The sequence below is a fragment of the Antechinus flavipes genome, chromosome 5, assembly GCF_016432865.1.
Source record: "Antechinus flavipes isolate AdamAnt ecotype Samford, QLD, Australia chromosome 5, AdamAnt_v2, whole genome shotgun sequence".
Lineage (NCBI taxonomy): Eukaryota > Metazoa > Chordata > Mammalia > Dasyuromorphia > Dasyuridae > Antechinus > Antechinus flavipes.
The window spans coordinates 105199912-105224392 of NC_067402.1; the positions used below are offsets into that span (position 1 = coordinate 105199912).

The window sequence follows — 24481 nt, forward strand, 5'->3', positions numbered from 1 at the left end:
GATTATCCCATAGACAAACCAAGCATGGACCTAGAAACCCTATGGAACTAGGATCTCTAAAATAAAGCTACCATGAGGTCCCTCTTTTCCTTATCTTTAATAATCTAGGGGGGACCCCAGTTTTGTGGCATAAGAAGTAGAATGGCTTCAACTTTCTCTGCCTGACCCTCAATCCTGGTTCCCACTCTTTCTAAGAAGAGAAGATCTGAGATTAGGAGGAATGATAACTCCTGAGGGCTTACAATATTAATAATAATAAAAAAAGATATACTGCAATTCTCACTAGCTCCAGGTGGGGGAATAGCAAGGGAATGCAGAAATAAATGACCTATTCCCTTATCTCTCATCCAGTACTCTTGAGAGTTTCTAGGAAGCTTCTAAGAATATTTAGCTGATCCTCCAGGCTAATTTGTGTAATAAGCTGGGGAGAAGAAAGAAAAAAGAAGGGATATTTCACAGGGTTTTGTACCTAGGACCCCCAAGTCAGGATCTTAAATTCATCATTTTTAAAAAATTCATCATTACAAGAGCTTATTGGATATAGAAGCTTTTTTTTTTTTTTTGAAGGACTATATGCATTGTATTTTGAAGGGTCTTGTTTACCTTATGTATCGCCATTACCTTGCACATAGTTTCTCCTTATATTTGTATGGACTAGGCTGCACTCCAGCATATGCCTGGCTGGCTGGTTGTTTAGGCTTTCCTGGCATTCCAAGGATATATGACACGTTGACTGATTTCCTCAAGTTGAAACCTTGTGCCTTTCCAATTTTTTTTTTTTTCTGAATTTCCTTCCTATACTTGACATATCTCTACATTGGCTTAGATATCCTGTTCTGTACTGTTCCTGGTGTTCCATCTATCAACATAATATGGATGGTTGGAAGAAAAAACTTCCTCCCAGTTAGAAATTGTTCAGAAGTGTAAATGTGGTCAGTTTCTATTTATTAGAAGTCTTCATGTGAAAGATAGATAACATCTTGGAGGATAGTGGAGGCAACACTAACTTTAAATCCTGGCTCTGTCACTTAATAATAATTGTGTGTCCTTGAGCAAAATCACTTCCTCATTCTAGGACCCAGTGTTCTCATGTGTAAAAAAGAAGGATGTGGTTGGATTTAATGATAATAACTCAAATAGAGTGCTTTTGAGTTTGCTAAGTACTTTTCTTCACAGTGACCCTATGAGGTAAATAGTACATATATTGTTATCCATCATGAGCAGCTCATGATAACCTACCTAATGAGTATCTGTACTAAATTTCTACCTTGATGAAATTGTAATTCTTAAGCATTATTTGTAAATATAATACACATATATACATGAAAATCTTATTTTTTTTTATTGCATTGTTAACCTCTCTGAGGATGGGAAGGTGCATATCTTTCAATTTCTTTCTCCCATCATCATAATGTGGTATGATCCTGGGGATGAATGAATGTGTTGAGCTTAATAAACATATCGAGGAATTGGATGGATAGGGGTGAGGGGTATCAACTAGGTGACAGAATGGATAGAGCACTGGGCCTGTGATCACCAAGAACTGGGCTCAAATTCAGCTTCCAACACTATCTGTGTGACTTTGTATAAGTCACTTAATTTTTCTGCCTCAGTTTGCTCCTCTGTAAAATGGGGATAATAATACCTGCCTTCTAGGATGATTGTGAAACTCAAATGAAATGATTGTTATCAAGTGCCTAGCACAGTATTTGGCATATAGGCATTTTATAAATAAATAAAATAAATTTAATAAATACCCCTCACCTCATCCATCCAGTTTCTCAATATGTTTATTGAAGTCAACATGTTCATTCATGACCAGTAACTTACTACATCATATGATGGGAAAAGAAATTAAAATACATGCTTTCTTCACATCCTCAGAGAGGTTAACAATGCAATAAAAAAAGATCTTTTATGTATGTATGTGTATTATATTCACAAATAGTGCTTAAGATCTACAATTTCATCAGGGTAGAAATTTAGTACAGATACTCATTAGGTAAGTTATGATGAGCAGCTCATGGGGGATATTTATTTCACAGGGTCATTGTGGAAAAAGTACTTCACCTTTGCTATCCTATATTTTAAGTGTCAAAAGTAATTCCTAGAAAATTAATGATTTAATTCAATGAATATTTATTAACTTCCTATACAAGCTTCCCTGATAAGTATTAGAAGTAAAAGGAAGAGAAAATGGCATTGTTCCAATCCTCAAAGTGTTTACATTTTATTGGAATTTAGTTAGGTTGTTACTTAGAACTCAGGTTCAGGGGGACAAAACTTTAAAACTTCTTCTAAGTTCTTATTTTCTTTTTCTCTGGGCCTGTTGTGTGTTGTAGGTCTGCTAAATCTAAGTACTATATGTTATTGCTCAAGGGAATGCAATCAATCTATTCCAGTAAGAGGTGTGTGTGTGTGCCCACATGCACACTTGCGGGGGTGCATTTAATCTTATCAGGATTCAGCTGATTCTCTTACAGGAAACATCTCACATCATCTGTCCAAAAGCACATTCTGTTCAGTTGTTGCAAGTGGGTGTCCTCTTCCTCTTAGGAGTGAAGTGTTAAGGTGCAACAGATTTTATTGATTATTTGTAAAAAAAAAAAAAAACAAAAAAAAAAAAAACAGATGCAACATATCAAATATTTATGGAATTTATCCCAGATCTAAAAAGACAACAAAGGCAGATCTTGAATCTGATATTAATGGAAACTGCTGGGGATTGTAATAATATTTACACCAAAACCTCATGGGTTTGTTGTGAGCAAAGTATTTGGCAAACCCTTAAAAACATTATTAAGTTTGAATTGTTATTATTATCACTTTCTCTAACCCATTTCTCCCAGAATCCCAAATGCTCTATATCTAGAATAGATTAGCCATTTACTTCCATATTAGCATGCCTACTTAAAGAAATCAAGAGAATACATAAGACATAAAGAGAAGCACTAGGAATGTATTGAGTATTTGAAAGAGGTCAAATCCTATCACATCTTGGTGCTCCAATTTACTTCCTTATAAAGGTCGTGAAAAATGCCTCCTCTTTCTCATTTCTTACGTCTGGAACTAGTAAGCAGGCTTTCAGTATTATAGTACTTGACTGCCTCCCTTAGAGCTTAGGAGTTCAGATCTGAATAGTATATTTGGACCTGAACCAGTTGGAAGAAATGAGTTCTCTGCATTCAAGAACTTATTAGTTTGGGTTTTTTTGAGGGTAGGTGGGTTGTTATGTCTTCCTTGTATTCCAACCATCTTTTTCTCATCTTATAATATCCTAATCAAACCACAGTGAATCATTCTTAATGTGAAAGTCTAAAATGAAGGTAGTAGCACCTCCTTTTGGGGAAAATCAGCATTAGTAGCATTAGAATAATCATCATCAAGCCTTCTCTTTTTAGCTAGAATGAACTGGTGTGCACATGGATGAATATTTGAAGTATACTGGACACTATGGCCCATCACAAACCTGCTGGTGAATTGTATGTTTTGATCTTGAAGATAAAAATAAGCATGAAGAAATGAGGAATGTAGGTCTCAACAAGGTTAAACACACATCCATATATCCTCCTAATTTTGACTTTCTTAGGAATTATTTCTTCTCTATTTTCTATCACCGATATTCCCTATGCCCATTAGCTCTTCCCCTTTCCCCCCCACCAACATTTCCTCCCCCAAGCTTCATTTCAGGCCAGAACCTTTTAGTAGGTAGAAGACACAAATAATTGCAGCTCAATGACAGGATGATGAGTTATTGGATACTTGAAATCAATAGCATTTATTAAGCACCTACTATGTACCAATTTGTTTGAAATTTACTTCAGTTTTTATTTTTACTCACTTATGATTTACTTAATCAAAAAATTACAGTCTATTCAAATTTACTCAGTTAACAATTTTGAGTTATAAAATAATACGTTGGACAGGTTACTTTTTCATTCTCAGCCTCATTTCACAAAATAAATTGTTTGGTCTAGATGGCCTCTAAAGTTCTTTCCATTTCTAAATTGTATTTATCCACATTTTATGATTATATTTTACATATTTATATTATGTGGTATTTGTGGGTTTTTAAATGATTTAAAAATTTTAAAGGAATTATTTGACCTAAAAAACCTTTCTTATTAAAGTACCAACAAACTTAAATATAGAGGGGAAAAAGTTCTGATAATAGTAACACTGTAGTGTTTTGAAAAGTTGGGGGCAGCAGAGAACTAGGATTCAAATCTGACATTTGCTAGCTATGTGACTGTGAGTGAGCAACTTACATTCTCAAGTCTTACTTTCTTCTTTAATTTTTCCTATAGTACTTCCCTTCATTCAGTTCAGTGAGCTTTGATTAAATCCTCACTGTGTGTACTTAATGTTAAAGGCACCATGTTGGGTCTTTGGTTTACAAAGACAAAAATGGGATAGTTTATGTTTTCTAGGGATTCTACTTTGTAAGGTAAGAACTAAAAGAGATGATATCTTTATAGTGCTTTTTAATTCTTACAATTCTATAGAAATGTTGACTATGCTGATAACTGTGAGTGTGATACTTTACAATTTACAAAGAACATTAGCATATAGGATGTCCCAAAAGTCTTAGTGCAGCTTAAAGCTAGTAAAGCTTAGCAATCACATGTATATTATTCATTTTGTCCTTTGAATTGCTCTATGAGGTAGGTAGGACTGATGTTATTATTCCTGTTTATTATTATTATTATTTATTATAGCTTTTTATTTACAAGATATATGCATGGGTAATTTTTCAGCATTGACGATTGCAAAACCTTTTGTTCCAACTTTTCCCCTCCTTCCCCCTTTTCCCCAGATGGCAGATTGACTACTACATATTAAATGTGTTGAAGTATAAGTTAAATACAATATATGTATACATGTCCAAACAGTTATTTTGCTGTACAAAAAGAATCAGAGTTTGAAATAGTATACAATTAGCCTGTGAAGGAAATAAAAAATGCAAGCGGACAAAAATAGAGGGATTGGGAATTCTATGTAGTGGTTCATAGTCATCTCCCAGAGTTCTTTTGCTGGGTGTAGCTGGTTCATTATTCCTGTTTTTATAAATAGGCAAGTTGGGTTTCAGTTTAAACCTAGGGCTTAAGATTCTAAGTCTGTTAATGTTCAAACAATGATTCTCCATTTAATTTCACTATAATCCTGAAGAAATATCACAAGTAGCTCAAGTATAAGGTATAAGAAAGATTTAAAGAGACTCTGCCCTTTATGGATTTGTAAAAACTTGATTTACTAAAAAAAAGAAAAAAGAAAAAAAAACCTATCATGGAAATCAGACGTTTCTATATTTAGGAATGAATTGAAGCCACAGATTCTTTTCAAACATAAAAGCCACAGAATTTGATGTGGCCAAGAAACCATAGGAGCCAACCTTGAGAAACTGACCCACTGAAACCACCAGAAGACTGTAAAAAAGACATTAACCACATTATGCATAGCCCAATGTAGAAGTATCCATGGCAACTAGCAAGTTTCTAGGCAAGCTTTTCTCTTATAAGAAGGATTTAGAAAAACCAGTGAAGGTCTGAGCCAAGATGGTATAGATTTCTATAAACATTTGGACTTTCTTTTTGCTTTGTATCAGAAAATGAGACCAGCAGATTCTGGCTGCTCAGCAAGTAGTAAATTTCCACGTGCGACCACTATCTACCTTATATAAGGTTTATACTGAACAAAGATTTTGAGGATAGTCTGTATTTTAGTTTGAACCATACTTTTCTTTTCAGCTGGTATTCTGTGGTATACACATTCATTGATTAAATTTGATTTTTTTCAGTGTTTCATGACACTCATACTTTCCCTCCTCAGACTTCACATAGACCTCAATCTGTATATCATTGTGTATTATGGTGCTTAGTAAGCCTGAGCAGAAAATTATTGTACCATAAGATATTAAAAATGTGAGGAACATAGAATCATAGGAAGACTTGGATTACTTGATACAGAGTGAAGCAGAGTAGGAGAATAATATCACAATAACTACCATAAAGTTATTGTACTGTAATTATAATTATAATCTGGGTTTATTCCCAAAGAACAGATAATGAAGCCTACTTTGTGGCTCTTGAAAATGAAACAGATTTTGCATGTAAAATGCCTCATACTCTTGTCAAGTTTAGTTGCTTTGTTTGCTAATATATATATATATATATATATGTATATGTATATATATGTATTCTTTATTATTTCATCATTTCTTATAGATGGTATTTATGCATGTAAGTATTTAAGTTCTTGCTGTCAAAGAACACGCATAATCAGATAAAATGAAATGAGCATAGTGCAGTGCTTGGTACATAGTAAGTGCTTTAAAATGCTTAGTAATTAATTAATACATCATATATACTTATTAGTATAGTTATGTATAGGATCTGTGATCATTTCAGAATCTCCTTCCATCTGATTCAGATTGCAACCTATCTATGACTTATAGTCTTTGAAAGTTGCTTGAATCTCAGAGAGGTTAAGTCACTTTCACAGTGGTGCTTCTATAACTCATAAGTATAAGAGGTAGGATTTGAATCCAGAACTTCATTTGAGTATAGATTCTAGTATCTAATTCCATACTCCTCGTGTGTCCCAATAGCAGTGTCAATGCCTTTCATTTCCTTTGAGTTCCCAATGATGTCCTGTTACTTTTAAGTATCCATCATTATATATTGTAGCGATATCAAGATTTGGAAGGGTAGATGGAATAAACAATGTATTAAGTGCTTGTATGTGTCAGATACTGTGGAGACTTTATAAATATTTTCTCATTTGATATTTTAATTCCCAGATAATTACAACAATAAAATATCTGTCATTTAAAGTTAGCAACCTGTGCATGATTTTGGTGGAAAACAGGGAAAGTATGCATAAGTATTACTTGTCTAGAGAGAGTGAGGTGATTAATATAATTACAAACAATAATCATCATTTTTTGGATTAATCCAGGAAGATATACAGGAGAAGGTATGGTTTTGAGAACTATTAGAGGGGAGAGAGACAACTTGGCAGTGATATAGAAGGGACACATTAAAATCATGATCTAATTTTCAAAAGTAGGGATGGACCAATTAAAATGTGATCCTGAAAAGACCAAGATTGACTGGGGGAAAGTGAATGGGATAGGAGTAGAATGGGTGGTAAGCCTAAACTAGTAACCCCCTCCCCCCAAAAAACCCCCACAATATTTATAAAGTGTTTACTTTATGCCAGGCACAGAGGAGGCTGAGAGAGCTAGGTGGCTCAGTGGATAGAATGCTGCATTTTGGGTCTGGAAAAGTTGAGTTCAAATCTAACCTACTTCCTGGACCAGTCACTTAACTCTGTTTGCCTTAATCCACTGGTGAAAGAAAAGAAAAATCATTTCAATATCCTTGCCAAGACTATTTCATGGTGTCATGAGAACTCAGAACTGAACAACTGACCATGTAGTTGAACTGAACAACAACAATGTGCCAAGGACTATGTTAAGTGCTTTATAAATATGATTTTATTTTATCCCCACAGCAACCTTGGGAAATAGATGTTATTATGTTCATTTCATATTTAAAGGAATTGAAGCAGACAAAATTTAAGTGACTTGTCTCTGCTTACATAGTAAGTGACTGAGGCTGGATTTGAACTCGGTTTTCCTTTCTTGTCTGCTCATTGGTATAGGAAGTGGCATTTAAAATGAACAAGGACAGTGTAATAGTATAGAAGGTCATAACATGAGTTTAGAGCTGGAAGGAACAGGAAAGTCAGTGAGTCTAACTCTCCAATTTTACAGATGAGAAAACTGAGGTCCAAAGAGATTAAATGATTTATTGGAAGCCATACAAGTAGCAAGTTACAGAGTTAGGATTCAAACTCAGATCCCTTGACAAATTCAGCATTCCTTCCAGTGCACCATGCAAGTTTTTCTAACATAGTACAAGGAACTTGAATTTGAGTCAAAGTATAATTTGACCCCTAGTGCTTAATTAAGGTTTCTCAAAAGCTTTGCTCTTGGAGAATGAACTCTGGAAGTTCAAAGCTGGAAATAGAGCCAGTTATCAATTGTGTATCTGTTATCCAAGGACCAGACTAGTTCAGTTTAAAGTGGTTTGTTGCCAGAAAATTGGCTGCAGAGTAATGAGGATTTTGTCTTTTTTTGTTTTTGCTTCCTGTGGCCACCCAACATCACCAAGATAATCCACTAAAGCCAAAAGAAAAGAAAGAAAAACTGCCTTTTGCCAAAATGATAAAATGAAGTTTTAAATGTATATGATGGGAAATCACTAGAGCCTTCAGATGGAGATTAGTATGTTTGGGGGAAATAGAAAATGCCAAAAAAAAAAATGGCAAATGGTGGTAAAGTAAATAGAGGGGATGGGTATTAAGAGAAGATAAAATAGTCCAGATAATAATTAGCTAAAGACTATAGCAGCATGGATGGAAAGGAATGAATGGATATGGGAAGTGGTGTAATTTGTGATGCAATAGGATTTGATCTTTGATGGAGTATGCCAAGAAAAGAATAGAAATGATTCACAGTTTCTTCAAGTTTCTAGCTTCTAGTACAGAAGAAATCTGGCTTGTCAACAGTGCTTAGGGAGGGAGGGAGGAAGAGGAGAAGTGATGGGTAGGGAAGATGAGAAGGTAGGTCTAGTTTGATTTCTTCAGTCTAAGATATCTTGCAAATGGAGCTGTGTGTAGGACTGAATAGGGGGTACAAGAGGGGGTGAGGTGGAATGAGAAAGAGAGACAGAGAAAGAGAGAATATATGAGAATGAATCATCAGCTCAGACCTGGTAATTCAATCTCCTGGCACTAATGAACTAAAGAAATAACATGATCAAATATCTGCTGTGTTGAGTGATTATGAATTTCTGCCTTTGAATCTGAAGACATGGTCTTTCAGCACTCACCATTCATTTTCTTTGTGTTTTCCTTTCCTTTTCTATTAAAGAAGGGAACCGCAATATTTCTTTGCTAATACTGTCTCTTTTGTCTGCTTAACAGCCTACAAAAACAAAGTCCCTACCATGCAATTGCAGATAGTGGGTATTTTCAGACAAGCTTCATTTTTTAAATTTACTTCAGGGGCAATGGAGGAAAGTCACACAAAAGGAGACAACTTTTGGTACTGAAGATTTTACTTAAATGCCATACCAAAAAACTTGATACTGTGTCATTCAATTAATACTCAGTAAATACTTGGGGATGAATATATGATTTCAGAAAACTCCTCCCTGCCTTGAATACAATACAACTTAATTGTAGAGACCTACCACAGATATTAGAAACAGTATATCAAGTCACAGGCAAACAAGCATGATTATATTGTATATATTCTGTATGTCTAAGTGCATATAGGAGGAAGTGCTCTTAGAAGAGCTAAGTCTCTAGGTAGGTTTTGAATTAAACATTCTCCCTCACTTGGAGTCGGCCCAGAATTCTGCATAATAATTTGTAAACTCAAGGAACAGACCCAACGAGAATAATATGGAAAGAGAACTTATACCCTGCATATTAAGTAATATTATGGGTATATTGTAAGGTTTATTAAAAGTAATCAGCAATGAATACAATGGCCCAGAGTATAATAAACTCAAAACAACCACTAGGGAAAAAAACCTCAAAGTTTGATAGAAATAGATTCAATATTTATACCATACCATTTATACAATTTATACCATTTTCATTTATACCATATGTCAAAATAAGTACTAAGTAGAAGAATAACCAAATAAAAGAGATTGTATCAGTGGAAAAAAAAGTTAAATAAAAAGTATTTTTTAAGACTTTAACTAATGGAAGAATTCATAATCAAAAAGAGTTAGAGTTAACAAAAGAAGAAAATAGACATTCTTCATTATATAAAGTTGAGAAAGTTTTTATGTGAGCAAAATCAATGCTACCAGAATAAGAAGTAAAACCATTGATTTGGATACAAATCTTTACCCCAAATAAAGTCTGGTATCCAAAGTGTGTGTGTGTGTGTGTGTGTGTGTGTGTGTGTGTGTGTGTGTGTATGTGTATACCAGAATCATTTCCCAATAAATAAGTGGGGCAAAAGATATTAAAAGTTTTCAAAGAAAAAAATTATTAACAAATATATTTAAAACACTTCCAGTTGTTAATGAGAGAAAAGCAAATTATCACAACTCTGACATTTCACTTCATACTCCTCAGCTTGGCTATTATGATAAAAATAAAAGACAATAATGTTGGAGAGACTGTGGGAAGATTGGAATTTACTGTTGGTGAAATTTAAAATTTGTCCATTAAAAAAAAGTTGTTACATGTATTTTTTTTTCAATTATCAATCATTTGTTTATTTTTCTCCTCGCATTTTTCTCTGTCCATTGCAGGGAAAAAAGAAATATAAAATTCTTGTATCATAAGCATGAGCAGCTAGGTAGTATAGTAAGTAGTTCTCTGAGTATGAAATCAGAAACCTAAGTTCAAATTTGACCTCAGACACTTAGTAGCTGTGTGACCCCAAGTAAGTCACTTAACCCTCTTTATCTCACTTTTCTCATCTATAAAATGAGCTGGAGAAGGAAATGGCAAACCACTCCAGTATCTTTGCTAAGAAAACTCCAAATATAAGTTTTTTCAAAGGGTCTGAGACAATTGAAATGACTGAACAACAATAACAGATTATAAGTATAGTCAAAACAAATGTTCACATTGGTCACATTCAAAAATGTATTTCTCATTTTGCATATGTCTTTGTGTTATGAAGCGCCCAGAATTCTTCATCATCAGTCCTCTGAAATCATGGTTGGAACATTGTATTGCTCAGAGTTATTTTTCTGATGTTTTCCCCCACCTCCCAATTATAGATAAATTGGTCTCTTGGTTTTGCGCACTTCCTTCTGGATCACTTTATTACAAGTGTTTCCAGGCTGTTCTCCACCCACTTCTTTTTAAATTTTTTACAGGATAATAGTATTTCATTTCATACTTATACCTTTACTGTTCTTAACTTCAGCCATTGATCTTTGTGTTAAAGAGATTTCCACTTTTTAAATACATTCCCAAGTAATTAAAATCAAGTCCCAGCATAACTGGGGGGAAAAAAGGAACATCCTTTTGACCTATTTATGAGAATTTACTTGGTTTTAAACAGACTAAAGATGGGCTTATTTGTGTACAGAGGTGTTTATCTCCTATAAGATAAAATGATTAAATTAAATTTTTAAAAGGAAGTATATACTTGTTCATGTTGGTAAGCTGAATTCCAATTCAAAGTAATGCAACAAATTTGAGAACTTTTTGAAGATGACAGCATTCATCTTCCTTCAGTTATACCTTGTTTCCTACTTTTTATTCCTTTTTTGCTTCTGTCTGAAATGTCTTCTTGGTCCTTCAGTATTCTCTTTTACCCAAATCTATTGAGATGTTTTCGTCTTTAAAGCACAGCCTATATTCAACTCTTTCCATGAAAACTTTCTGAATTCTCACCCTTTGATAATGATCATTTCCCTAATTTCCCCTGATGATTACAATTCTGCCTTACTCTTATTACATATCATATTGTACTACTCTGCTCTAGTATGTATTACTCCTAATTACTTAGATTGTAAGTCCAATGAGGATAGCCACTTTTGTCTTGTCTGACCTTTGTATGTCCCTGGTCAGTAGCAAATAGCTCAATGTCCTGTGTGTATACATAGTAACTCCAACATTGATGAAAATATGGATCCATTGGATTATTTAAGTAGCAAACATGTTTGTGTTCCTCTGCTCTGAGATGATTGATTTCTTTTTGTTGATGAATCTTTTGATATATATATGTTTGTATATGTTATATATATGGACATATGTAAATACCTTATTTATAAAATAATCAGATACTTCAAATTCCCCAAATTAAGGTTTGTCTAAGTTCTTTTTTCAGAGGATTGGCATTTCTCCAATGTAATTATCCAAGCAGTATTCAGGGGAATAGCAGAGGAAGCATAGCCTGACTTGGTTCCTACTCTGGCTTCAGTTTCATTGGTAAATTTTATTTTCTGCAGCTTTGGAACTTGTCTTATTCCAATTATCCTTCTTGTTAGAATTTTCTTTCATGATAATATTGCCTACCAGCAACCTATTTTTTACTTTCAGACTATGAAAAAATTGAAAGAATTGAGATGTTAGCGTTCTAATGCAGATAGTTGATAATGTTGGGGGAAAGTGCTAATTAAGCCTGACTTTTGGCGAGAGAATATTTAAGCAGTATGAGATCATATCAAGTAAACAGCATCATTAAGTGTGTACCAAATACCAGGCTCTACGATGAGTTCTAGGGATACAAGATAGATAAAAAGAAATCTCTGCTCTTAAAAAGCTCACAGTGGAGAGACAGCATTTGGAGAAAGTAGTGGGAAGGTACCAGTGTTAAAATGAAGAAAATACTGAATCTAGGCATGAAGGAGCAGCCAGTGAAAATGTACCAAAAGATTTCAAGAACTACAAGGAGATCACTTGTTGCTGGATCATAGAGTACCTGGAAGGGAATAAAATATAACAAGACTGAAAATGTAAGAAGGGACGAGATTATGAAAGGCTTCAGAAGCCAAACTTAAAATTTTGTATTTGATTCTGGAGGTGACAAGGGGCCACTGGAGTTTATCAAATTGGGGACAGGAAGTGATGTATTGAGACCTGCACTTCAGTATTATGGTTTGTGAAGGGAAAAAGAAAGAGATATCAGAGGGAGATGAAGACATGAAAGTGAGATGACATAATGGTGGAAAAGGTCATAGCACAGAAAATCTTAGTGCACCCTAGGGATAAAATTAAATGCTATTTGTGAAAAACTGAATTTTAGATTTGAAAGGGATAGTGAATATCCTATAGCTCCATTTTTCATTTTAGAAATTGAATAAACAGGTAGCCACGGCACAGAGAAGTTAAGTAATTTAGAAGGTTGCATGAAATAATGGCTGTGATGATGAACTTGGAATCTGGATAACTTTAGTTCATATCCCTGACTCAGATACTTCCCAACTGTGTGATCATGGGCACCAGCTCTTAACCTCAATTTCCTCATATGTAAAATTTTGGGATAAAGCTGGACTAGCTAATAAAGTCTTATCAAGACCTAAATCTACAAGTCTATGAAAATACTAACTAGAGAAAACATAGTATAATAGACAAGTACCCCCACTTAAAACAAGTTGTTTAATTTCTCTAGCTTGTTTCTTTATTTGTAAAATGAAACTAATAATACTTGAATCTGACAGCTCGCAAGGTTAGTGTGAGGATCAACTGGAATGATGTATGACCATATATAGATGACCTGCTCTCATTTTTCAAGGTCACACAGCTAGTGGGAGAGTGAAATAAGATTCATATTTCCTGACTGCCAAGATAGTATTCATTCCATTATACTAAACCTTCTTTTTGAGTCTCAAAAACAATCCAAAGTAACATATGATGTCAACTCTACCCTCTCAAAATAGCTTTGCCAAGATTATTGTTGATTCAACAACTCAACCCAATTCAGAAAAGTTTTATTAAGTGCCTACTACATATGAGATACTATGGACATAAAAGAGCCGCATGTGTGCATACACACACACACACACACACACACACAGAGGCAATCTCTGTTCTTAGGAAGCTTATATCTCATGTGAGAAATACAGAAAGTTCAAAGTTTAAAAAAAAGGAAAGAAAGAAAATACACAGTGTACACAATATAACTTCATGAAGGAGGGAGTACTAATTCCTGGGAGAGGTTAAAGTAACAATGATTATAATAAGGGCTCAAATCAATTTAGCCCATCTGATTTATAAAAATGCTTTTCTTATAGAAGCCCTGGGATATAGTAGGTCACCCACATTTTATAGAAGAAGAAAGTTCAGAAAGCTGTAAAGATGACTAATAAATAAGTGGCCATGCTGGGAATTTCTTCCATATCAGCCTCATTGAATGGTAGTTTTTGCTTAGAAAAAGAGGAAAAAGCACGTTTTACAAAACATAGCTCCTCTTATATTTTTTAAAAAGATGGTTGTTGACTCTTTTATTCTGTCTTTCCCCAGTTGTTTAGAAATTAAAGCCCCTGTACTGTGTAAAATAATTCCTGCCTCTTGCTTTTTGTAGAGCAGCCAAAAATTTAAATCTTTAAGTGATAGCTCACATTCAGAGTGATTATGGCCTTTCTGGTCTTTTTTTAGCCAATAAAAACCAAAAAGAAAAGAAAAAAGAAAGAGTTTGGGTAGGAAAATTATACTTAAGTGAGGGGTTCCTCCCATTCCCCCGTTCTTATCTCCCACCACCTCTAAAAGATGCGCCTCCCATCTTTTCTCTAATTCTATAGCTATTTGTTTAGAAGCACAAAATGGAAACCAGCATCCAGCAGCTCAGCCAGAAAACTCATCTTCCAATTTTAGTTGCCAATTGAATGCTGTTTTCTTTAAACCCCTTACTCGGCCTAGATTTCTGAGTCTAAAGTTAGAATCATAATAGCATGGCATGGTGGGTAGACTCAGAACTCTTTTACTTTATTTTGTGATGTGTCTGTTGGGACTGGTTAATTAACAAATATTCATTTATATTAACTTAGATGTAGTGACTTAAATCTACTCATTTGAATGAGATTATAAGATTGGATTAGAGAAGAGTCTGGAAATAGTCTATGATGTGATTAGCTTATTTAAAATATATAGACCTTCAATACCATCTTTTTTAGGTCAGTAGCAGGATCCAGGGATCCGAGGGTCAGAGACCTTGTCCCCTTTGTCACTGTACACTTTCAAACCCCATATCTTTTATTCTAGAACTTTTAGTAAAACTGATTGAATCAGGCAATCATTTTATACTGCAATCACATGTGTGGATTGAGGATATGCCCTAGAGAGCATGATCCATGACTGTTCCTCATTCTAATGTGCTAGACACCATCTGTGGCTCACATATAAATTACTCCCAGCTCAGTTTCTCCAAACATCACTGTTGACTCATGTGAATCTTCCTTGCTTTTTAACCTATAAAATATGATGATGATAATAATAGCTTGCATTTTTATAGCACTTTACAAATTTATGCTTGCTTCCATTGCCTTGGATAATTATTTGTAAATAATAATAACAATAATATTATTAATAATAAAATGATATAGCTAAGATTATATGACACTATAGGGTTTCCAAAGTATTTTACAAATATCTAATTTAATTTTCACAGCTACTCTGGGAGGTGGTTGCTGTTATTATACTTATTTTATAAATGGATAAATTGAGACAGACAATGGTTAAATGATTTGGTCAAGATCGCTCTATAAGTCAGCGAGTGAAACAATTTAATCTCAGATCTTTATGACTTTAGGTCTACTGCTCTATCCACTATATTACCTAGTCGTTGTACAACATAGAAATATATTTGCTAAATTTCCTAATGTGAAATATAAACATACATTCTTGTGGCATGACCTCTAATTTTTATATTTATATGGTTTTATTGGTTGTTATTCTACCGGGTTAGACACAAACATTTTTAGGCATGGCATTTAAAAGGAAAAGTTTTATTGATATCTTTTATTTTTATACCATAATATAATTTCTCCTTCTCTTCCTACCCCATCCTTGTGACAAAGAACAATATTTTAAACAGATCGCTTTTTTTTTTAAAAGCAGATAATGCAGTTCAAATTTATCGTGTCTCACCTCTCTACTGATAGGAGTGCAATATGTTTGTTAGTTCTCTAACATAATATTTATAATTGATCTGATTTTGACTGGTAAAATGCAGTTTACACACACACACACACACACACACACACACACACTGCAGTGAGTACAATGCATGGTGAACAACTGAATTCCCAATAATTTTTCTTTCTGTGGTTTAACATGGTAGCAAAGGACATATTTGTCCAGGTCTTCTCCTGCAGGAAGAAACATATTTAACCCACCTTATTTAGAATAGTATTCCTCTAGGAGAGCAGTTCAAATTTGGCCTCAGATACTTAATAGCCTTGTGACACCGAGGAAGTCACTTACCCCTGTTTGCCTCAGTTTCCTCATCTATAAAATGAGCTAGAGAAAGAAAAAGCAAGTCGTTCCCATATCTTTGCCAAGAAGACTCCGTAAAAAGCAATCAGATAGAGTCAGACAAGATTGAAAAAATTTAACAACAAATTCCTTTGGGAAAGCAAACTTACTCATTATTGTCAAGAATTAAGATTTGGATCAGGTTCTTGGCTATTTTTTGAAGTCTGATAAAACCTATAGCCTTTTTTTTTTTAGATTAATGTTTTTAAATGAATAAAATAAAATATATAGTGTCATAAAGGAAGTCAATTATATTGAAATATAGTCAGCAAAAACTAAGCAAGCTAATTTCCTCCCCCTCCCCCAAGTTCTAGGTTAAAAACTCCTAACCTGGCGAGAGCAGTACAGCAGAATACAATGCTGTAGAATTAATTGGCTAGCCAAAAATCATCAGTTTCTTCAACCAGTCTTTCTATAACTTGGTCCTTGATATTTTCCACATCTTGATTGTTCTTCCTCTGGATAGATTTCATCCTGTCTGCAGATCTCAGTGTTTTGTAGATCCAGAAATATCCTTGCTAAATCCTTGTTACTATTATGTGGAGGAAGAAGTAGATTAGGGCTCTACTTTGATGGGATTGATTTATTTTTTTAAAAAAAGACTTTCAGATCCTCTTAGACATGTTTTTATGATAGAAAGAATGAAATTACCTCATTGAGAATGATTGAAATAATCAACTTGACCTCTGGCTTCTCAGAGTTGTTTCAGAAAGAAACTCTTTTATTTTTGAGAGAGAGTTCTGGAATTCTACTTTGCACCATTCTCTCTTTATTGCCTGGTATCCTAATGATTCCACCAGTGTTTTAAAGTTAACTATAGGACATTTTGGTATTGAGAAAATGAATTCACAGGCCTATGGAATCACAAATTTGGAATAAAAATGAAGCTTAAAAGGGAATTTCATCACATCATTTTACAGTTGAGAGAAATGAAGTGATTTATTCAAATACCCACACATAGCAACTGACAAAGCCAATATTCAAACTTGGTTTCTAGACTCTAAACATGTTCTTTCTACTCTTCCATGACTCAAACATCTGTAGTTACTGTAACCTCTTATCGTTAGTTACTGTGACCTAGAATAAGTCACTTAATCTGATGCCTCAGTTTCTTCAACTGTAAAATGGAGCTCGATCTCACAGAGTTGTTGGGAGGATCAAATGAGAGGATATTTGCAAAAAGCTTTGCATAGTGTCTGGCACATAGTAGGTACTTCTAAATGGCTATTCACTTCTCTCCCTTTCTTCCCCCTTCTATCCCACCTTCATCTTGGAGAAGAATATTACAGTTTTATTATTGTTAGAATAGTTAGAGGATCTAATTACAGGCTTTGTGTTAATTTTCATCTTCCATTCTCCATTTATTCAAATTGCCCACCTTTTCTTGCCAGCCATTTAGATTGGGTTTCATTATTATAAACTTAACCAGAAATAAAGGGGCCTATCTTCATCTCACAATTACAAAAGAATTGTGTTCAGGGCTGCTGCTTTATATTGTGCTTTAAATATGGAGGGGAACCTATCTTTTATTTATCTTCCTTGTCACATGATGAGTAAACATATTATTGAAGAAAATAAACTCCCTCTCTTCTCTCTCTTTCTCCTTCCTTTTCTTCCTCTTTCTTTTCCTCCCCCCCTTCCTCCTCCTCCTTCTCCTTCTTTTCCTCCTCTTCCATCTTCTTCTCCTCCTCCTCCTTCTTCGTCGTCTTCTTCTTTTTTCTTCTTCTTTCTTCTTTCTTCTCCTCCTCCTCTTCCTCCTCCTCCTTCTCTCTCTCTCTCTCTCCCTTCCACACACATACACAATAACTTTTTTTATTTTTCAAAATACGTGTATTATCAACAGAAATGAGAAATTTGAGAGAAATGACAAGTTTTGTAGGAAAAATCACAATCTGTGATTTGGACATGGTGAGTTTAAGTTGTTGATAGCGTATTAAGATGTACAATATTCAATAAGAAATGATTGGGTTTTGGGGAAAGACTGAAAACAGGAGAGACAGATTCAGATGTTATCTGTACAGGTGAAAGTTGAAGGCATTTAATTAGAGGGGTACAAGAATAAAAGGAATAGAGGAAAGAAGAAAAAAAACACTGAAAGAGATAGAAATTCACAAATTTACAAATTTAAAAATATATAAATCTAAAAAATTTATGGCATTTGTCTTTGTGGTGGCGAAGAACTGGAAATTATAGGGATGCCCATCAACTGGGTAATGGCTAAATAATTTGTAGTATAGGATTGTGACAAAATACTACTGTGCTGTAAGAAATTATGAGCTCAGTGACTTTAGAAAAACATGGACAGACTTGCTGAAATAATGAAGAGTGGAATGAGCAGAACCAAGAGAACATTGTATATAGTAACAACAATATTGTTTTAAGAATAACTTAGAATGAATAAGTTATTTTGATTATTATAAATGCCCAGATCAACTACCAAGAACATATTAAGAAGAATACTATCAGCATCCAGAGAAAGAATTATAATTAGAAGTTTGTATGTATGTATGTGTGTGTGTGTGTGTGTGTGTGTGTGTTTATACATCTTATTTTGTTATACCACATTGTGGAAATGTTTGTTTTAGACCATAGATTTAAAATTAAATGAAAATTAAAGAAAAAAAAATAGAAAAAGCAGAGGCAGGAGATAAAATAGGAGACAGCAAATTCAATGAACTCAAGGAAGGAAGAAAAAATATCCAGAAGGGAAAAGGGTGGTCAGTAGTGTCAAAAATTGCAGAAAAGATCTAGATGTGTATTTCCTGGGGAACTCCTTGCATTTGGGAGCAGATCGAAGTATTGAACTCTGCTTTACTTTCCAGGGTCTCCCCAAACTAGAAACTTAAGTTTGTACTTGACTCAGAACTCAATTGGAGTACAGTGTGGTCTCCCTCCTCCAGTCTCCATCAAAAAGCCCTTTGTTTCTTGCCCCTCCTCCCTCTGCCAGGTTGTGAGGTATATCTTGGTGCTAGTCAGTGGAAATACCCATGAATCACCAGGAAGTACAACAGTTTCATAAACTTGGCTTAAAAAGTCCAGACCTTTCCAACCAAGAGAACTCTGGCCTATTTTTTTGTTACCATAGAAAATAAAGTGGGGGAGGAGGGATTTGTAATTAAAGTAAGATCCATTCCAAACTTAACTCGAGGGGGAAAAATCATCTGGCCTTATTATAAAGATATACCTTGTTGTTAATAGATTTAGAAAGCCTAGAATATGGTTTATGACATACATTATGAAAAAGTTGCATTGAAAATGTTTTAAAAATTGAATGAAATCTTTGCCTTAATATCTTTTATTTAAGAAATATTTTACCTTTATTTCTAATTAATTGCTCATTATCAGTGACTCCTTGAACTTTCCCTTTTAGATTCTCTGTTGTCCATACTTTTCCCCACATTCTCTATGCTCTACCCCATTTAATTTATTTGTCTCTTTTAGTTTTTCATTTTGTTCTTAGAGATTTTTAAAAATCTCACTTTATACCTATGTCAGCCAGTCTTACATTTGCTGACCTTTTAGAGTCCCTAGTCCAACAGCTTGTTTTCTCTTACTAGGCAGCTTATTTACAACTCTTGATGGTATAATTATTACCCTCTTTCCCCTTTTCTTTCCTATTTGACATGGACTGTCTTTAGGACCTAACTTTGAACTAAGTTGATAAGAACTAAGAGATGCTTTTAAAGTACATTAAAAATAAAATAGTAGTGCTTCCTATTTGCTTCCCTAGAGTTCTCCCTATTTTTTGTTTCAAGATTTACACTTTGGTGAAGACTGAGGGAAGTAATGAATGGCTGAGTCACTGAAATCAAGACCAGAGGCTGAGCTAAGATGCTGGGATCCTGATGCTTAGGCCAGCACTGTCCCTTAAGAACAAGGAGCAGTACTTGCTTGAGCTCCTCCAGACACTTATCACCTAAGGGCAAGAAAGCTGGGAGGAGAAAGAAATGAGAAAAAATGGGAAAAAGGAAAAGGCTTGAGGAACTGGGAAAGCAAATGGTGGGAGTAATTGATCCAGGAGTGTTTGAAAAGTAACAGTACATATCCTGACTCTATTTTTCTTTTTCTTTTGCTTGGGAATATTTCTCTATGGGGTGGAAAATTAGTAATCATATTTGTTCATTTCATCTGATGCCCTCATCAATTCTAACTTTTGTGCATTCTCTTTCTTTACCAGCTAATCTGGCCAGCGAGGAATGGTGCCTGACTTCAACAACTATCAAGACAGAACCCAATCTATGTGAATCCCCTGGTCTTGTCCCATCGGTCACTCTGACTATCACTACAGCTCCTCCGCCCCTCAGCAGTGAGGATCCCCAACTGCAGAATGATGAGGAGGTATACTTTAATTGTATTTCAAAAGGTGAAATGGAAAAAAAAATGCAGATTAGCCTTTTTAAATAAAGTTATCTAGGATGTCAGGGAAGGAATAGCTTTATTACAAATAGCAAATCAACACTTTCTAGATCTTGAATATGTTTCTAAATAATCATCTGAATGTTCTTCTGAACTGGATAAAGGAGAGAAGTCAAAGGCTTTGTTGAAGAAGGCTACTCTGAATTTATTACTTTGTTACTTGTACCACATCATAAAAGTCCCATTCCAATATCTTGTGGGATTGAGATGATCCTGGATTTCTGGAAGTCATAGCATGGACCACATGCTCTATAGGTTCTGCTATATTGGATAAACTTAGAAGTATAGTACTGGCCCAGATATATCTGCATTCCTATGACCACTCTAACTATATCCAGATAGGTTTGTCACCAGCAGATCAGGCACTACTTGTCTAATTCTTTGCTTATGACAACCCATGCAACAAAGGATGGCCCTCAGTCCTATATAGATTCCTACTGCTGAATAGTGATAGCAGAATGCCAGAAAAGGGTTGGGGGGGATGAGAGGTGGGTACATAGAAATATACAGTTTTTAGACCATCTATAAACATTAACTCAACTGCTGGCATTCTAAATATAAGTTCATTGTCCCATAGCCAATGAGTCAACATGGCCTTGGAGAAATGGAATAATATTAAATATTGACATTTTTGCTGTAAATGTAATCAAATGCTAAAAGGGACTTACAGATAAATGGACAGATGAATCACTAGGTCTTTGGAGAGGCAGTTAAAAGAGTTTGTGGAATTGCTTTTATTTGGTTTCCCAAGGCAACAAGAAACATAATTTCATGGGATACTTGGTTGTGTACAATCAGTGCTCATGATGAGCATTTGCAAAAAATGATGAAAATAATTGTAGCTTAGGCAACAGTGTTCAACATCTGTTGCAGAGGATGAGGAAGTAAATAAGATCTCTGCAGAACACAATAAGATCTTTTAGAATTAAGTCAATATATATTTTAATACTTGGTAATTTCAATATCAAGTCTACATAGGAGAAAGCAAAAATATAGAAAACATCATAGCTTAAGATTAAGAAATGAAAGAAGCCAAAGGCTTACAGAAAACACAGAAGCCGCATCTGTTTTGAATATTTTCTTCAAGAAAAAAGTTAGAAAGTTCTGGACATAGCATCAAATAGCATCACAAATAAAAAAAAAATGAATTGACAATATTTTAATGGATAGGAATTGGCTTGATACCAAGGAGGGAATTTTTTCTAAGTCAGCTGTCTAATGACACAATTGAAAGACACTGAGCTTGTAATCAGGAAGACAAGCTTCATGAGTTTGAATGTGCTCTCAAACACTTCCTAGTTGTATGACCCTGGATAAATCACTTAATCCTGTTTACCTCAATTCCTAGAGAAGGAAATGGCAAACCATTTCTGTATCTTTGCCAAGAAAACCTCAAATGGGTTAATTCAGAATGAGAAATAATTGAAATGACTGAATAACAAATTATTTATCACAAAAATCAAAAGCAATGTATACTTCCACTTCCAGTGAAGATCAGGACTTTTCCTGCCACTTACAGCTTTAAATAATTGCTTGGGAGATTGAAAGCTTCATGAACTTTCCCAGGGGCACACAGTTGGTATGTGGCAAAGGCAGGACTTGATCCAGATCCTCCAAGTTCTGAGTCCAGCTCTATATCCAATACCCAGTGTTGCTTCTGTGAGAAGACTTTATATAGTACAATTAAAATAGTTATAACCTGATGACGTTAAAGCTCAAAAATTGGAAATGCATAAAGGAATAAACATCAATGGAGATACCACTTCCTGAGGAAGTTTAATAGATTTAAATCAGTCACTACCTTTAGGAAGCCAAAATAACTTATAAACGTACTTAAACTTTTTATTTCTTTTCCAAGCAGGGAGAGAGAGATTAGGCAATGGCAGCATAAGTTTTGGAATATAAATTTATTTTTAAATTCTTGTAGAGGAAGGTGGTGTAAGATTACAAACAGGATTACTTCCTAAAACAGCAAAAAGTAATGGAGAGAGAGAAATAAATTTATGGAAAGCTTGGCAAAAGAGTCAGATGCTCAGATTATCCAAAGTATATTAAAAGATGAAACAGAAAGCCGAAAATAAATAAAAAATGAAAGAGATTTATAAAGATTTCTATGACTTTTTTTTTTATCAGTGATAGTTGAATCACCATATTTAGACTCTAACATCATAGTCCTTGATATTACATGAGAAAGTTGATAGAAATAGTAATAAAGAAAATAAAGAGGATTAGACAAGATCAAACAAATATACATGGAGGAGGCTTATGAAGGAGACTACATTATTTTGAGAACATTGAGATATTTATTCTTTTTTCTTAAATGTTTTATTTTTTCTCAGTTGTATGTAAAAACAATTTTTAACTTTTATTTTAAAAAATTTTGAGTTCCAAAGTCTTCCCTCCCCCCCCCCTTTTTTTTAACCTTTCCCTATCCTGAGATGGTAATCAATTCGATAGAGGTTATACATATGCAATCATGCTAAACATATTTCCATATTAGTCATGTTGTGAAAGAAAACAGACAATTTTTTTTCTTAAATAGAGCAAATGAAAAACAGTTATACTTCAATCTGTCTTCAGAGTCCATCAGCTCTTCTGGAAGTGAATAGTATTTTTCATCATGAATGTATATGTAATTCATTGTAATTATTTTGAATTATGTACTTGCTGAGAATAGCTAAGTTGTACACAGTTGATCATCATGCAGTATTGCTGTTACCATATATGATGTTTTTTTGGTTCTGTTCAATTCACTTTACATCAGTTCATGTGAATCTTTCCAGGTTTTTCTGAAAGGATTTTGTTCATCATTTCTTATAGTACAATGGTATTCCATCATAAACATACACCACAGCTTGTTCAACAATTCCCGATTGATGGGCATCCCCTCAATTTTCAATTCTTTTCCTCAACAAAAAGAGGCTATAGCTATTTTTATACAAATAGGTCCTTCATGCCTTTACTCCACCCCATTCCCTTTAAGAAAAATCTCTTTGGAATATAGACTTAGTGGTGTTATTGCAGGATATAAGGTATGGACAGTTTTATTGCCCTTTGGATAAAGTTCCAAATTATTCTCCATAATCATTCAAAATTTCACCAACAATGCATTAGGTTCTCTATTTTCTGAGGGATTGATTTTTAAGATAGCAAAAGAGAGAATATGCAAAGTAGCTTTTATCTTTATCATTAATACACATTTACTTCTTCCAATATAATCAAGAAAATATTAATTTTCAATCCATACTTATTCATTTTTACAAAATCTCTGAAAATTCCAGAAGATGCTACATACTTGCTTTAAAATATTACAGAAATATGACTACTGGGTGAGCTTGTCTTAGATAGGAAAATCACTTGTACTAGAAGCTTATAAGCCAGCCAGGAATATTATTGTGAAGTTTCACCTTAGACAAAATAGTGTTAAACCCCTTTTTATTTCTACCTGGTTAAGGTGTAAAATACCATGAAACAAGCCTGTGAATTGGCCTTCTTATATAGGTACTTGAATCCTTTCATCTTAGGCAGCAAAAGTGGAGAGGGTTTTAGATTGGAATGAGCAAGATATGAGTTCAAATCCTGCTGTAGTCACTTACAAATGGCCTTACTCAATCTATTTGGACCTCTTTTTCTCTCATTTGTAAAATGAGAAGGTAGAACTTCATTTCTATCAACAAATATTTTAAGTGCCCACTTTATGTCAGACACTGGGCCTGAGGCTACAAGTATTATATATAAATATAAGCTCTAATAGCTTACATTTTAATGGAGAAGCTTATATTTTCCAGCTATAAATCAATTATCCTAAGATTCTTTTAAAGGATTGGGCCTCTGACATTTATAAGCTGCTTTTTTTTTGCTGTCATTGTTAAAGAACAATTAATTTAATTGGTTTAGATCATGGTGCTTACAAGGCAAGGACATAAATTTGACCCTTTGTTTGGGCTTGTTAGCTTGGTTCTTCCATGGTCACAGACCATATCCCTACCTGCTTTTTCACAGGTATATGTCATTTGTTACATTGGGGAGATTGTGGATACTC

At 34.3% G+C, this 24481-nt stretch overlaps 1 protein-coding gene across 1 annotated transcript in view; it reads left to right on the forward strand.

Annotated features, from left to right (window-relative positions):
- CREB3L2 (cAMP responsive element binding protein 3 like 2) overlaps positions 1–24481 on the forward strand; it is a 156661-nt gene that overhangs the window by 86837 nt on the left and 45343 nt on the right. The window contains exon 3 of the mRNA XM_051961734.1: positions 20201–20361. Coding sequence (XP_051817694.1) covers positions 20201–20361 — 161 coding nt within the window. The remainder of the gene's footprint in view (positions 1–20200; positions 20362–24481) is intronic.